General features: G+C 46.1%; 1 protein-coding gene across 1 annotated transcript in view; it reads right to left on the reverse strand.

Annotated features, from left to right (window-relative positions):
• Positions 1-17,009, reverse strand: part of AR (androgen receptor) — a 127,882-nt gene that overhangs the window by 30,219 nt on the left and 80,654 nt on the right. The window contains exon 4 of the mRNA XM_042480045.1: positions 967-1,254. Coding sequence (XP_042335979.1) covers positions 967-1,254 — 288 coding nt within the window. The remainder of the gene's footprint in view (positions 1-966; positions 1,255-17,009) is intronic.

Below are 17,009 nucleotides of genomic sequence, written 5' to 3' on the forward strand. Positions count from 1 at the left end.
GACTTTTGATGGTACCACACTTTTATAATTCTCATGCATTTATGCAAAAGCACCCGGTTGCATTAAACCATTTGGGATGGATTAGTCCCTCCTCTGCTAAAATTGGGTTTTCACAAGACAGCTAAATTGTAATTTATTAAGAAACCTCATCTTCTGGAGTTATATATTCTAAAACTCTTTCCTCTGCGTTATTATTGCTTTATGGGTGCAGTTCTTACGCCTGGTTTGTTTACTCCGCTCTCTTCTTGGCAATCATCTTAATTGCAAATGATGGGCAGGAATGTCACTTTAATAGCAAATAATGGAACACAAACAATTAAAAGAGGCATGGACCGAGTGTAACATGCGTGTCTTCAAATGGTTTTGCATAATAATAAATAGCAGTAGATTTGTTATTTTTCCTGCTTGGCGCGGAAGGGCAGAGGAGAAGAACAAAACCAGTTCCGTTTATAAGCCTCAACCAAGACATCAGACGGAAGAACCCCAAACCAAAGATGGAAGAAAAACCCAAAACATCTCCAGACCAGACAGAGAGAAGTAAAGAGAAAGGGGAATTCATGCTATTGCATTATAGTGCTATGATTCCACCTGAACTGCCATAGGTTCATCCAGTTGAATCCTGTAACTGAAAGTTTGGGGAGGAAGACCTAGAATTCTCAGCCAGAGAGCTCTAGTGCCTCGCCAAACTACATATCCCAGTGATTGCAAAGGATGTTGCCATGACAACTGCTGTAATTGCGTAGCATGAATGCGCCCATAGAGAAGCAGCACTTAAGCCGAAGGAACCAAGCCTCGAGTGCATGGAGCAAATATATGAATGGCCACCAGACGTCACCGCATGCTTGCGGGAATCCATCTTGAATTTCCAAGTACAGCTTGGGTAGAAGCGTCTTCACAATGTGATGTGAAGCCAGACAGATTTTGCACATAACAACACGGGACGGAGAAGACGGACGGGTGCCTTACCTGGCAGAGCCTTTGCCCATTTCACCACGTGGACCAGCTGCCTCTCCCCAAGCTCATTCAGGCTGGTCAGAAGGGCGGCGAAGGAGTCTGGCTGGTTGTTGTCATGGCCTGCGCAAACCACGCCCGGCTCAATGGCTTCCAGGACGTTGAGGAAGATGGGCTGGCACTCCAGGCTGTCGATGCGCGACATGGACATCTTTGGCGTTTGCTCCTCCGTGGGACTCGAGGGGCCGGCTGCCTCGCCTTCTTCTTGCATCTTCAGGTTGCCCAGCTTCTTCAACTTGCGAGCTGAAGAGGAGAGAGAGGAGAAGGTGCTGATGGTTACTGAGCAGACTTTCCACCATGAAAGCCATTATGAAAGAAGTGGAAGAGAAAAGCAAGGTGAGGGAGGTGGTTAGATGATGAAATTAGAGGATGAAGCATTGGGGGGCTCTTGGACCCAGATCCCAGAAGATACCAATCCTTTTGTCTGTGCATGCAAGGAGGGATAAATGCCATAGATTTTGCACCACTGTGGAAGAAAATGAACATTTCTATCCATATTCGAATGACTCAAGAGGGGCTAGGAGGGGGAAGAAATGTGGGTGCACTTGCAAATGGAGTGCATTATCCGTTTTCTTCCCTTCAAAGCCCAGGCCAGCTGTGCCTTCATTGGCTGGACTGCTTTCTCCCCTTAGTAAGCAATGGTGGGTGGAGTGGGCTGGAGAATAGTCCCTTTGCATCCCATCAACACACACACACACACACACACACACACACACACACACACACAGAGTCGCCCCTCCTAATGCACGGATCTGAGATCCACACCCTTGAATATACGACCCCCGCTATTTGCAATAGTGCGCACATGGAGGCACGCTCCATTCAAGCCTATGGGGCTTGAATAAGCACGACCCTCTGTTTTTGCGGGTGTCTGTGACCGGAACAGATCCCCCACAAAAATGAAGGGCCAACTCTGTGTGTGTGTGTGTGTGTGTGTGTGTGTGTATTGACATATCCAAGTGTAAGCCACAATTATATGCAAGCATGTCACTAACAAGATGCCACCCCAAGTGGCCTACAATGAAACATGAAAACGCAGCCCCCCCAAAAAAACCCCACCCATTTCCCCCTCATTTTACTTTATGGATAAAGACGATAGTAGGGTTGTGGTAGATGAGGACCAGTTTCAGACACTTCAGAAACAGTGTACGTTTCAGTTTATTGCTTTAACATATTTCACTGGGCTTTGCCTTGCTTTTACTTCTCAAATGGCCCAACACCGCTTTCGCCTCCTACAATCATCTTTCTCACCGTTTTACACTATTGCTTTACTTTATGTTGCCTTCGGATCGTCAGAACTGAGGGTAGGATGTAAGTACTGCAAAGAGATGCATGGTTGATCCTTCCACTTGCCCTCTCCAAACCCTTTTGCCTCTGCATGAGAGGAGGATTTAATTGCTGTGGATTCTGCACTTCTGCAGAAGAAAATGAATATTGTTCTGCACCATTCTATCTGTATTCAAACGACCAAAATCCTTTGGCACAAAAAACATGTTTTCTGCACATAAAATGTGTTCCCCACAAAGGAAACAGTTTCTTCTGTAAAGGAAATCCAGTTTCTGTACTCTATCTATCTATCTATCTCCCCATTTTTTAATGCCATTAAAGTACATTGGGATGTTTGAATACTGGGGGAAACAGTGACAAAGTATTCAGAGTTTCTAGTTTTGTCCTAATTTCACCTAAACCTTTCCAGCTCCTTTAAAGTATAGAATAAAAATCCAGTTTGGATCCAGTGCCCCCCGAAACAGGTGCCACCGACCGCCTCTGGGACCAAGGTTTTATGCGACTGGACATCTCCATATTGGAAATCTCCAAGATGGAACCAAACCCTCAAAGCCTTTATGTTTCTCTGTCTTTCTCTTGCCTGGAAACCCAAACAGGATCCAAGGCAGACAGAAATGCCGATCTTCCCCTTTGATGGGGATTTAAAGAGATCCTCTTCTCAGCAGGCAGCAACCTTCACATCCAGACCTTGGCATCTTATTACACCAGCAGCCATGAACAAAGCACTAGGAAGTCGTGGTTAAGGCTCTGTAATTCTCTCCAAAACACTCTGTTTGTTGCATTTATCTATTTATTCTTCACGGTGACTATGGTAATAATCGGCAGGCCCATTGCCACAAAGTCTGCAGAGCTAGGCTTTTCTTATTCATGGCAGCCAATGTACCTGACAGCATTTCACAGATGAGAAGTGGAACGCCTGCTGTGGCCATGCAACGTAAGTCGAAGTTGCAAAGAGATATGAATGGGGAAGAGCAGACAAGCTTGGAAAGGCTGCGGTAGTTTGCTTTTGCTCGGATCTGATGGGTTAAAGGAGTGCAAAGCACTTTTGAACTCAGTTTGCAGCGACTGGAGTAAGCTGAGGACAAAGTGGGAAAGTAGGAGGAGGAGAGAGAAACCGGGACATTTTAAGAGCAGCTGAAAAAGTGGGAATGCAGAGGATTGATCAGGACTGTTTCTGCCAAATGAGGACAGTTGGTGGATATAATTAAAATAACTCCCCCTTTTAGTCCTGCTCCCTCTCCAACTCCACTGTTACTCCATGCCATAACACCCCTTGGAGCAAGAAATAGGAAGATAATGAATTAAGAAAAGGGAGAGGGAGACAGAGAATAACCCTAACCGCTCGACTTCAGCGGGAGAAGCAGCATCCACGCAATCTGCTTTCCTTGGGGTTCTGGCTCCCGACGTTAAAATGATACTTATCTGGAACTTCCTTTGGCTGTAATTAGGGAAAAATAATAAGCCTCCAAACGTAAAAACGTCAAATCAAAGAGCAGCCCCGTAAATCAAGGCAAAAGCCGATCTTTAAATAATATGTTTTGGATGATCTACAGTAAGAGCAATTAAGGGGAGGCTGCTCTGTAAAGAAGGAAATAAAATAAAAATGGGAACACGGCAATAAAAAGAAGAGTAAGCTTCAGGGGGGGAAAAGAAAAACAAGAGCAAAGTGCAGGGTGACATCTCCTGGCGTTGTTTGTGCAGGTCAGAAGCAAAGGAACGAGAGAAAGAGAGAAGGGAGAAAGGAAGGGAGAGTGGCTGAATGAAATCTTCTCTTCTCAGGCTGCCACCAAGTTCTGACTTTGTGCCATGCTTTTAATGCTTCGCTTAATCTGATCCACGCTCAAGGTCCTTATGATGACATTTACAGCCCTAAATGGGACTTCAATGTTTGAAGGAGAGTTATTCTATATTTACTGTTTAAATTGAATTTATTTGCATGCTGCTCTTATGAGAAAAGGTGGGACCTAAACACCGGAATAAGAACCAGATTGACACCTGTCTCACCGAACAGAAAGGCTTCCCTTGGAAGAACGCCCAGAGAAGGTGAACTGAGGAGAGAAGGAAGGGTTGGTCAAAAGGCAAACATGGGGCAAGTGCCAGTTTCAATCAGCTGTTTATTGCCCTTTTTAAAAGTCGACGTGTTTTGAGCAGAAAGTCCCTTTAGGCTAAGACTGGGAGCAAGAACTCTGTCTGGGAGTCGCTTGAGATAAATACAGTCCACAGAGGAAAAGCTGGCATTTGCTGTAGCATTAAGTGCCTTCTTAAGGCTGTATGCCTCAGAGTTCCTGCGTGCAGAATTCAATTTCTGGATTGCCTAGAGATTACGATTCAGTGGTAGACCATGGGCTTTTCAGGCAAAAGGCTGTAGGTCCAGTTCTTGACCTCTCCAGTTGGAAAGGTATCAGCTAAGCCTGGTTTGGTCACAGCCCGCCTGGACTCCTGGGTCCAGTTCTGGGCCCCCAGTTCATGGAGGATATGGACAAGCTGGAACGTGTCCGGAGGAAGGTGACCATCATGGTTAACGGTCTGGAAGCCTATGAAGAAAGGCTCTGGAAGTTGGGCATGTTTAAGACGAGAGGTGATATGATAGAGCCCTCTCCAAATATCTGAAGGGATGCCACGCCGAAGATGGAGTGAACATGTGTTTTGCTGCTCCAGAGATTAGGACATGAACCAATGGGTATAAATTACAAGACATCCTACCTAAATATTAGGAAGGCTTTCTTGACTGTTAAGAGCTCTTTGAAAGTGAAACAGATGCCCTTGGGAAATGGTAGACCTGCCTTCTGTGGTGGCTATTAAACAGAGGTTCGAGGGATATCCTTCAACAGTGCTGTCGTTGTGTCTTCTTGCAGAGCAGGAGGTTTGACCCTTGCGGACCCTTCCAACTCAATCATTTTATGATCTGGTGGAATCTACACTCTACATTCTATGATCCAGTGCTCTGAAAACCAGTGAGCAAGAGAAGAGGGAAGCGGGATTTCCATTTAAGATGAAAAAGAAACCTACAGTGAAACTTTACAAAGTTGACAGTTGGAGCTACCGCCCCAGGAAAAGATGACCCGCAGTTTATTTTAAGAGACCTTAAATGAAGAAACGCTTTCTCTAGAGACGGCAAGTATTTTCTGTGTTTTGAATGCTCTGCGCACGTGGCAACCTTGAGCAAAGAGTCACTTGCTTGGTAGGTCTTCAACTTTGTTTTGCAACAAGAGGTCATTTTGACAGGCTAGGCATTCCGACAAACATGGAACAACGGCCAGTTTCTGTCTTTGCTGCACAGCTGTTGCAAACACAGATATCCTGCTTGCTTCCCCTTGTCTCCCCTTAGTAAATATGTCCTGGATTCCTGCTGATAATAACTATAGTTCTGTGGGCCTGGGAAGGAGCAAAACCACTCTCCGCAAATGGATTAAACCGATCTCCATGTAAGTCTGTGCGTGTGTCAGAGGAAAAAGGAGGAGAGATGGAGGGGAGATGTTTATTAAACGTTGTGTTTATCACTAGAATGAGGTGGAGTGGGGAGGCAAGATCCCCATAATAACCCACACACTGGCCTTCCATCTGCTCTCGCTAAAGTACAAAACCTGCCACAGGCTGGAAAACAACAGCGGTAGCTTGATCCGTCCACTTCAGCACAGCGTCTGGTGCATCGTCTCAAGCAACAGAGGAGGGAAGTGGCCAAAGCCTTGGGCTGGAGATGGGTTGGTGGGTCTTTTGGGGTATGCCAGGTCAAGCATGAAGTGCACTTAAGGGAAAAAAAGGGGGCTGAAGTTGGCAACCTAGGAGCCAAGAGAAGAGCCTTCTGTAATACGAGATGGAGCTTCCCATTGACAGACGGACACAAGGGCCATAAAGCTGGAATGTTCCCTTAAGGACGGCTACTTCTGCCAGAGGGAGGGAGAGCCATTACTCATTTTAAAGGCCCTTTTCCCCCATCAGAAAACACAATGTGCCCAATGCAAAGATGGGGAGGGGATGGAGGCACTGTTTCCACCATGAAACTTTCCTCCAGTCTCCAAATTTCTAGCATTTGTAGGGGATAAGACAAGGGAAAACCACTCGCCCAAATGCGTCTGAGAAAGTAGACTCAAGTCTTCCAAAGCTCATGCTGTCAACTTGTTTCTTTTGGTTAGTCTCAATGGTGCTACAAGATCTCTTTACAGACCAATTTTACAGACTAGCATGGCTATATCTTTGAATTCACTCACCCTAGAACTCTTCCTTTTCTTGCACCCGCCGTCTTGCCCCTTTGCAAGGGATGCCTAAACTTGATTTCTAAAGGCTCAGCTGGAGTTTTAAGTTAGTAGAATGCTGGACCATTTGGGGAAATTTGAAGGGAAGTTTCAATTTGTGTGTGTGTGGGGGGGATCATTCTTATTTGGAGAAGGAATCCCTTCTGCTCCTGGATGGACAGAATCCTCCAACACTGATTGCAAGCATTCCTTAATATGCTGCTGCCACAGTGCAGGATTGATGCATTTTGGCACCACTTCCCCTGCCATGGCATCCTGGGATTTGTGGTTTGTAGTGGCACTGGACACTCTGGGTGGATGATAGCTGAGGTCTACAGAATGCTAGCAGGCATTTAGTTTCGAGCTATTTCTCAGATCATGGCCTCCATCTATCTTTTGGCACTGGTCCCTCTCCCCTTCTTCAGTGCGCCAGGTATTCCTTTATGCCCCGCTGACCTGGAGACACCTGTTCAGCATGAAGCCTAGTGATACTTGAACCTGAACTTATGGTCTTTAGGAGTGGAGCCAAGGGTCCTAATGCCATGAATGCCTGGAAAAGTGAAAAGGTTGCCGGCCATTGGGGTCTTTTCCAGATCGGTGGCTTTCTGGGGAAGGGGCAAATTCATGGAGAAAACCCCAATACCAGTTTGCATGAAGAACACCTGAAAGGTTTGTGGAAGGGATGTTTATATATTTTATTTATTTATGGGATTTCTATCCCGCCTTTCTCCCAGATTCCAAGATGGGAGTTTAAGTACTGCCTGCCTCCAAGAAACCTTTTGATGGATTTCAGGTTTTGAAACCCTAGTGACCAAAATGGGGAGGTCTGTGCTTTATTTGGGGGAAGAGAGACTAAGGGGCCATTCTGCATCCAGACACTCTCTCTCTTCCGCCACCCACTCGCTCTAAGCAGCCCAATTTCTCCTGCTTTGCTGCTGGTTCCAGTCCTAAGTTGCCGGCGGATTATTAATAAACGGTTAATAGCAAACATCCTGCTTTGAAAAGACGCTTGGATGCCATGGGAGAGAGAGAGAGAGAGAGAGAGAGAGAGAGAGAGCGAACCCAGAGCCCAGGGAGGGTTTTGGAAATGGGAGCATACGGCGCACTAATTCGCCATTGCTTTTCAGCTCCCATGAAAAACAAAGATCAAACAGACAAGGCAGAACGGGTTAGAGTGACCTGCGAGGGAAGGAGAGACACAGATACACACAAACACAGAGAAAGCTCTCATTTTTTGCCAGTTTGTCCCAAATAAGAACATGACCTTGCGAATGGATGACCTTTACTTGCAACATTCAATTAAGCAGGAGCAAGAAAGAGAGAGAGAGAGAGAAAGAGAGGGATAGGAGATAGGTGCCGGTGTGCATTTATGTGGAGATGGATGGATGGATGGATGGATGGAGAGACTCCATATCCTCTCAACATTTCACATCAGAGTCTGCTCCAGATGGCAAAAGTTACTAGACAGAAGAGGCTAAGGTTTGCTTTTGCCTGAATGTATATGAGAGGGCATTACTTTGCCTCCTTTTCTCCTCTTCAGCTACAGAGCTCAGTGCAAACTCCTTTTGCACTTTCAATTCAGTTTGCAGCTACTGAAGTAAGCTGCGGACAAAGGTGGAAACTGGGACATTTTAAAGGTATCTGGGGAAAAAAGTGGAACGGCAGAGGATTAATTGGGGCCACCCTCGCCTAATCGGAACAGTTGTATACAGATAAATAGATAAAAAAGAATGTGAAGGAGAAGGCTTTCACGGCCGGCATCCATAGACTTGTGCAGATGACCGCTTCTTGAACGCGGCCAAAAAACCCACCAAAAAGCTATAGATAAAATTGGCTGACATTGACAATCTTGTTTAAGATTTCAATGGAACAAAAGTTTGACTGGAAGTACCTACAGCCCTTGAAATTCCCGTTGCATCAAGTTCTATGTAAAAGCACTAGATCTTTTAGAAGTTCAGTGAAAGAGAGAATGGTGATGCACGCAAGAGACTTTGAACATGGGAGACCTATTTAACTACTGCGCTTAATAGCTGTTGACAGATCTACCACAGCTACCAATCATCACTACAACTTTGTGAAAGAGGATTCCATGGCCTCAGGCCAGTTTCCGGATGGCAAATCAACACTTGCGTAGCTACACCCCCTTCTGTCGAATACCAGCATCGTGCAACTGATGGTGGATCCATCAACATGCTGGTGGAGTTTCCCATTGTGCAATGGGGAACAATGCACAGGGACTCTTTCCGTAATCCCAGTGAATCAAATGCGACCCTGAAGGCATTGATGGAGTTGCGCACCATCCAAGAATGCACAACTGCATGGGTAGGATCCTCTTGACTAGTCCTATTTAGAGCACACCCACTGAAATCAATGATCAATACTGTCAACACATGGGTCAATCCATTTGACTCTATGGCTCTACTCTAGTCGGGGCTAACAATAGGATTCTGGGCCATGTGAAGTGGTTACATGTGTGGGACCTGGCTTACACAGCCATGGATTCATTATGTCCACTGTATGTTGGCGAAAAAAGTGCAACTGTATGTGTAAGCGAACTTACCAAGGTATATGGAACCATCAAGATGACTAAGATGAGGCTGACATATCATTAGATGAAGTGACTTGTTGGACAAAGAGATTGCGCTTGGTAAAATTTAAGACAGTAGGGAGATGTGGAAGACCATGTTAACAGATGGATTGATTCAATCTGCCCTGAATTTGCAAGGCCTGAACAATACAGTTGAAGAACTGGGGTCTTCTTGGAAGTCTCTCATTCATAGGGTTGCCATAGGTTGAGGCCAACTGGATGGCAACTAACAAGAAGAACAGGCTGCCTACCTAAAATTGTGGTTCTTCAAGTGGTCATCTGTGCAAGTGCTCCCATGTGATGTGAGTCACAGAGACCACAAAGAAGAAGAAGAGGAACATTGGCACCAAGAGGATGATCCGCCCTACAGAGTGTGGAGTTGTGTTTGTTCGTCACAAACAACCAGCCACCAGGGATTTGTGAGCTGACCAAGGATGCTAAGCCTTTTCGCTGGGACACCCTTGACCCTGAACGAACGGGTCATGCCACAGGTCACTGATGTCTTGTCAACGGTGCCAATTTGATGAAGTGCTCAACAGAGACAAGAACGGCATAGTCCCTAAATGCCCATTCTGTGCTCACCTTGCCCGGCTATTTACTTGCAAATTTGAAACAGCTGATTGTCCTTAACAGCCCATTAATTGGAACACCTGATGATGTGTGCTTTCCACCTTAACACACTCGGCATGCAAGGCGGCTCAAGGGGGGACCAGTGGCTGAGCGGCCGAGACTCTGCTCTGCCAGGCTGGCTCCCATCTGGCAGGTGCTGTAACTCTAGAGCATGGCAGACCTTGCAAGCTAATCCGGGAGTGGGTCGGAGGGAAGAAAATAACACCCGGATCCTTCCGTCGTTTCAGTTCTCCCCCTCCCTTACGGGTTTCTCAAAGGCACCCCATGAGCAAGAGAGTAACTCATTTACCGCTCTGCTCTCCACTGCTGGTCTGCAGTTACCCAAGCTTTGCAAAGTCATGGCTGTCTGATAGTAAAGCCATGGGGCTGGAGCAGGGTGTGGGTTCCTCTTCCATGCCTGGGACGCAGCAATAGAAGGGGAGCAAAGATTTGTTTCCGGAGGCCAAGGGGAGGCACACAGCTCCAAGAAACCAAACCGGGGCTCTTGGCTCAGAAGCCAAAACAACGGGACCTTTCCCCCCAGTCTCCTTGAGAATATTCCAGAGAACCCTGCTATCCTATAATAGTCCGTCCAGCTCCACAACAAAGAACATGTTGAAATTATGGTGTGTTTGTACGTCTACCAGCTGCTACAACTCCTCTCAGCCCACATTTTGCCTCGGCTGCCAGCCTCTTTTGCTGCCATTGCACCGCAGTTAGTCGAACTGGCGACTCTCTTTCGCCAGCTGCTAAGAGGCCTTTTCATCGCAGGCCAGTTTGGCCATTTGGCCCTGGGATCTATCCAAATCCCCCCCATAGCAACGTCCAATGGAAACCCAGAGTTGCCATACATGATTCATCCAGAACGGCTTTGGAAAGAACGGTCTTTTAAATACAAAGACCTTCTGAGGCCGAAGTGAAGCTCAGAACAGATTATTTTCCATATGGACCTTTGTGGGGTTTTCACTCCTCTGACATGGAAACGCGGCCCATTAAGAAAGGAAATAAATAAAGTGGCTACTTGGGGAAGGAAAACAAAAGCCCCAGAAGCAGCTTCCAAAGAAAGCTGACAATGTGTAAGATTAAACAACAACAACAACAACAACAACACAAATCTGTTAAACTTGGACGCCAAAAGAGGGAATGAGCTTAGAGGGCTGAGGTTTGAGTATAGAAATGTTTTCAAGACCTAATTGCACACAATGCGTAAGCTTCTATTTGGCAAAGCACAGTTCCAAACTGAGTGTTGCTGGATTAACACAGGTTTACATAAAACTGAAAGACAAACCGCAACGTTTATGAAACGCAAACATTCAATACCTCCATCCACACCAATTTTTTTGGTTCTGAGACAAGTGTGTCATAAAACCAAACAACCGCAAGAGCTCCACCAGCCTTAGCCTTGCTTTGAAAATACTATTAAACTGAATTTGACAAGTGTTGAGTGACGAAGGTGGAGAAAGCAAGAGTATTATTCATGGACTGCCTATTCTACCTCATTCCAAGCTGGGCCTGTTTCATCCAATATTTCTGCTTCAAGCAGAGGTCCAAGAAGGATGAGAAAACCATTCACACTCGAGTATTGGCAAGATCTAGTTCCTAGGGCTTCTGAAATGATACTGGCTGCATCTGACTGTTGTGGCCAATAGCCACTGACCAAGCTAGCCTCCCCGAATGTGTCTCATCCCTTTTTAGAGCCACTTAAAGCCATAATGGGTCCTTGAACAGATCAAGCCTGAAATCTCAGTTGAAGCCAAGGTGACCAAATTGAGTCTGTTGTACTTTGGCCACATCATGAGAAGCCAGGAAAAGCAATAATGCTAAGAAAGGTGGAGGAAGTAGAAAGAGAGAAAGACCAGATGGATGGAGTTAATCAGGAAGGTCATGGTTATGCAGTCAAATGGGCATGGATTTGCAGGACCTAAGCAGACCAGTGCAGGACAGGCTTGGAGATGTCTTATCATGAGTCGGAGTCAACTCAAGGGCAGTTTACAACAACAACAACAACAACAACAACACCTAGAAGCTTTCATAAGCTCCTGATTCCATATGAAGACCTTAAGAGTGTCACACTCCTTCCATGCTTTCAGGAATTGACACCAGCGCTACTAGTAGTTTTTGGCTGACCCTGAATAAACAATGCTTTTGAGAAGAGGATTTCTGTGGAACTCTGGTTCATCAGATACTGTGAATGTTATAACCAAGTTTCATGACCAGAACGTTTTTTCTGTGCATATTTGTGTGTAGTAGAACTGTAGAGTCAGAAGGATGAATGAAGAACGAAGGATGATGTCAGTAATGGAAACCCATAGTCAAAGTCTCCTTCACAGGTGGCCACCCAACCTGTTTAAAAACCTCCAGCAAAAGAGAGTCCATTCATCCACTAAGCCAGACTAACTTAATATCAGTGAGGTTTCAACGGGAAGAAAGCAACTTCTGGATCCCGCAAAACTCCTGTAACAGTTTAGCCGCTTTAAAGTTAGGTCTACTGTTAGGATCTTCCAGGGAGACCTCACTTTGAACATTGCTGTGTATGCCTTCAAGTCATTTCTGATTTAGGGAGACTTTCAAGTGACCCTACTGCAGTTTTCTTGGCAAGATTTGTCCAGAGGGGATTTGCAATGGTCTTCCTCTAAGACTAGCAGAAGTGTGACTTGTCCAAGGTTATCCAGTTGGTTTCCATGGCTGAAGTCACGGTTGCACAGGGTTCGAGTCCAGCTGCGAAACCAATATATTGCAATGGCTCTCTGAATGAGGCAGATGTGAATTCCGCTCCTCTCTTTTGCAATATCTGCAGCTCTTTGGCCTGGGAGTGACCCGACTGGGCTATTGCTGCAGCGTTCATCGGCTGAGAATGTCCTGTGCCTCGTTCTAATAACCCACAAGCACATTATTAAAGGATAGCAATTAACTGTGGCTCCCTGGCTAATATATTCTTGCCAGGTTGGTGGCCGATGCTAGTTTGGGCAATTCTCAGCCTGCTTGGTAAGTGCAAAGTCAGTTTCCTCTCCAGAGATGTGTCAAGTATATTAACTGTACTACAGGCCCATCCTGCATTCATTTACTCAGAAAGGCAGCAGATCTTTTCCAAGGCTAATATATGTGATCCATTCATCTGCACATGTTTTGATCTTGTCTTGTAAATGAAAGCCCTGCTGCGTTCAATGTGGCTTTAGGGCGGCAGGAGTGAACTGTACACTTACCTGCTCTGCTCCAGGATTGGTCTGGACAGAGGAGGTATTCTGGCAGGGCTTTAATGTAAATCTCATCGACTAACCATTGGATTTAGGCCCATATGTGTTGAAATATCCATTTTTGTGCATTTCGGCTCCTCTCCTGAGCAATTTCCCCAGACATCAGAAGAATCAGAAAAGGATGCAAATACTTGTTGGTTCAATTGAATGGGGGAAGCATCAGTCGACTCGGGATATGACTTTGTGATTCTTCCATTTAGCCAACTCTAACTGAGATGATAAGAAGTCCATTCAGATGGAGGGCAGTGTCTCCTACCCTTATCCTTACTGGTCTTCATAGCATCAGCCAACCTTCATGAATTCCTGAACTCAGGAAGAGCATAGGGTTATTTTTATTTTCCTGTTGTAAATGATAAATGAGGAAATAGTAGCGAAGAACATGCCAAGAAAGAGGAGGATGAGGATGAAAAGGAGGAACCTCTTTAGCCCTCACCCACTTTGTTGCAGGTGAATAGTTTGTTGCAGACTTTAATTTTAAATAGAAAGGTGACTCATAAACATATAAATAATGCGACAAGAGTGCCACCAAGTCCCTGTTCCAGGAGGAACCAGCATGCATTTCAAGAGGGCTGGCTCTGGTTTCTTTCTGCATGCAAAAAGGAAAAAATAAAACGCTGCATCCAAGGGAAAGGATGTTGTGCGGAGGTCCCCCGGAAGCCCCACAACTCAAAGGGGACCCAGATGGACTCCGGTGTGTGGTGCAACTAGTGCCTGAACGTATTCCTCGAGAAACCACCAACTAATCTGCAAATGGCACAGACAGACACTGCCAAGTATGTATCAAATGCTAGCTGTGAACTGAAGCCAACCAGCCAGATCAGACTGAGATGATAATGTCTCCATGTCCATTTTGGTTATCCTTTAACTGGGTCCTACTCCATCTCCTTTTTCCTGGCTGCAATGCACACCTTAGCAGTGCAAGGATGCTCCTGCTGCTGCATCCCAAGCAATAAACAGCAGCACTCTCCCTACCGCTTCTTCCTCCTGCTTTTATGTCTTATTGACTAGGAAGCCCTTACACATAATGGGATAGCAAAAAATCCCGTAAAAATGCCACCGAGGATCCAAGAAGTGCTCACTCTCCACTAAAAAACAACAACCCACATACTCATTAACTTATGTATTCCAAAACGTGTGCCAAGAAAAGCCATACAGGGGAGCCAAAAGAACATGTATTTCTTATTTTGAGTAATTCACCCACCGTTCCTACAGAGCTGCTGAAATCATAAAACTGGAGTCTTAGAGCTGGAAGGGACCTCAAGGGCCATCTATTCCAGCCCTTGCCATGCAGGAATACACAACTAAAGCACTCCTGAAAAGAGGCCCATCCAAACTCTGTTTACAGATCTCCAAAGAGGGAGAGTCCATTATCCTCCAAGGTGGCCTCCTTCACTGTCAAATGGCCCTTTCTAAAGAGAGAGAAGTTCCTTCTACAGTTTAGGTGGGATCTCTTTTCTTGTAATTTGAATCCATTGGTTTGTGTTCAAGTCTCCGGAGCAGCAGAAAACAAGCTTTCTCCGTCTTCTCCTTGGCATCCCTTCAGATAGTCGAATATGGTTGTCATGTCACCTCTCAGTCTTCTCTTCTCCAAGTGAAACATAGAAAGGCTGAAGGTTTCTCCTCTGATAATCCTTGTTTTCATACCTACTATGAGCATCTCCATAGGTTTCAACCTGCTGTGGCAGCTATAAAGACTCAAAACGTAAAAGAAAATGCTTCACCCATTCCAAAGCCACTAGTAGGGATGGAAGAACAGTTGTAAATATTCACTATCCATTTCAGAAGGAGAAGCAGATGAAGAATGGTGAATATTCTCTCCACTTTAACTGTCCCTGTATCACAAACACACTTAAGGGCTTCTTTGCACCACGTGGCTCAACATGAGCAAGCAGAACATGAGAGCCAAGGACCAAGCCAAACCCTCCTCTTCCAGAGAGGATCAGATTTCTGCCCTGAGGGTTGGGTTTACTAGACATCTGAGCATGGTTTGGCCAGTGGGCTCTGGCTCTTTGCTGCTAACGGGCCCAAAGGTCCTTTTAGAAGTGTAATGGGAATCGAGATCCATTCCAACAAGGACTTAAGATTGACCCACATTTTCTGACAAGGATGGAAGAGCTTTCTTGAATGCTGCAAACAGCCCAGAGTCTTTGGAAATGTCAAGGGGAGAAGGATGCCAAGGCTTCTGGAGCTAATCTGAGCCTGTTTGGAAAGGAGGACTCTGACTCTGCATTCCACAATTCAATCCAGAGTTTGGATTCTTTCCTGGATCTACTGAAATGTTTTCCCCGCCCCTGTTTTGGAGCGCAACCAAGAGTCCTGCTGGGCAATCCAATCTGGGAGGTTAATGTTCCCGTCCCTTTGCCCTCGTGGGCAAACGCACTGCTCCCAAAAGAGAACTGAAGAGCGGAGATGGAGGAGCGGCTCACACAAGAGCAAAGGCTTCCCCATTCCTCCTGCGATTGACAGCTGCCTGTGAATTAAATGGAGGAGCAAAGTGACCTGGAAAGTGTAGAAACCCAGCTCAGCACCTGCAGCCGAAAACCTCTCGAGCCCATTTGCCAACACTTTAGCAATGGCAACATATAGGGGCTTGGCCTTACCTTTCCCTCCTCACTTAACCCCCCCCCCCCACACACACACATGATGTGCTAAATGGCGCTTGCGTTGGCCTTGTGGGAGCATGCATTTTGGTAATTTGGGTGCATGTATCATTTAATTCTAGGCAATTACCAGAAGTGCTCTGCCTGTGGCTTATATATCTGACTCCTTGGTTGTCCTCCTTTGCTGTGCTGGCAGGCTGATGGAACAGCAACACTCAGAGAAGCATGTTGCAGAAGAACTCGGTGATGGAGTGGAAAGAGAAGCACATCTCATGCTCTCCAAAATGCCTAGAGTGGTTTACATGCCACCCCTCTGACCCATTTGTGGGACTACTTATGGTCAGAAGAACATGAGCAGAAGACAACAGCTGGTAGCTCATGGATGCCTGCTGCAGAACCATCTGCGACTACATAGCTTCAGAGCCTTGGCAGCCATTGAAGGCTACAAGTACATTGTCTGTGTTGAAGAGCAAAACACGCTTGGTTGCATCAGGTCAGGATGAAATGCATACTTCCCTTGAAGCCACTGGTTTGGCACAATGGGGTGGGAATAAACACTCCCTGTGACAACGGCTCACAAGTGCGGCTCACAAGTGCGGCTGTCAGGTTATTGCTGCTACTCTAGAGGAGGAGTGGAACATATGCCAGTGACCCCCTGCAGCCCTTGTGAACCCCAGTCAAAGCCCCAAGAAATCCCCCTTCCATGCTGAAAAGAAGTTTTATGGCTGGGGGAAAAAGCAATTAAGATTTCTCTAATCAATGCTGTTTGGAGGGTAGGTATTCCTACAAGACAACAGGCGATGTTGCAGTGCCACTTCTGGTCACCCAAAATGGAGTTCTGGAGGAGTCCAACCTGATGCGGTGTGGTCCTTGGGGAGATGGAGAGTGACAACGAAGAGTACTAAGCGGGGATGGTTACAAAACCATACAATTCTCCGGCTCCAATAACTTCACTGGCTGCTGGTGTGTTCAACTTGCTGGTTTTGACCTATAAAACCCTTTATGACTAACAGACTGTCGGTGTAGCCACAATTCAGAATTAAAGCAGTCTGGCATGACTCTATCCTACAGAATCCTAGGATTTGTAGTTTGGGGAGGTGGGTATTCAGCCTAGTCTGTCAGAAAGCTCTGCCATTCACCTTCTGGCAGAAAGAGATCAGGGAGGAGACCAATCAGACCGGCTGTGGAAGGGATTTCCACAGCATTGGAGCAGCCACCAAGAAGGCCCTGTCTCCCAGGTCCTCCCCAAATGTCCCTGTGAAGATTGTGAGACAAAGAGAGAACCCTCCCTCAAACACCTTAAAACCTGTGCTGGGTCACATAGTAAGATATGGTCTTTCTGATAGTCTGGACCCAAGCCATAAAGGGCTTTAAAGGTCAAAATCAGCACTCTGAATTCCGCCCAGTTTAAGAGGCTGAAGAAGAGGAC

This window comes from Sceloporus undulatus, chromosome 7 (assembly GCF_019175285.1).
Source record: "Sceloporus undulatus isolate JIND9_A2432 ecotype Alabama chromosome 7, SceUnd_v1.1, whole genome shotgun sequence".
Lineage (NCBI taxonomy): Eukaryota > Metazoa > Chordata > Lepidosauria > Squamata > Phrynosomatidae > Sceloporus > Sceloporus undulatus.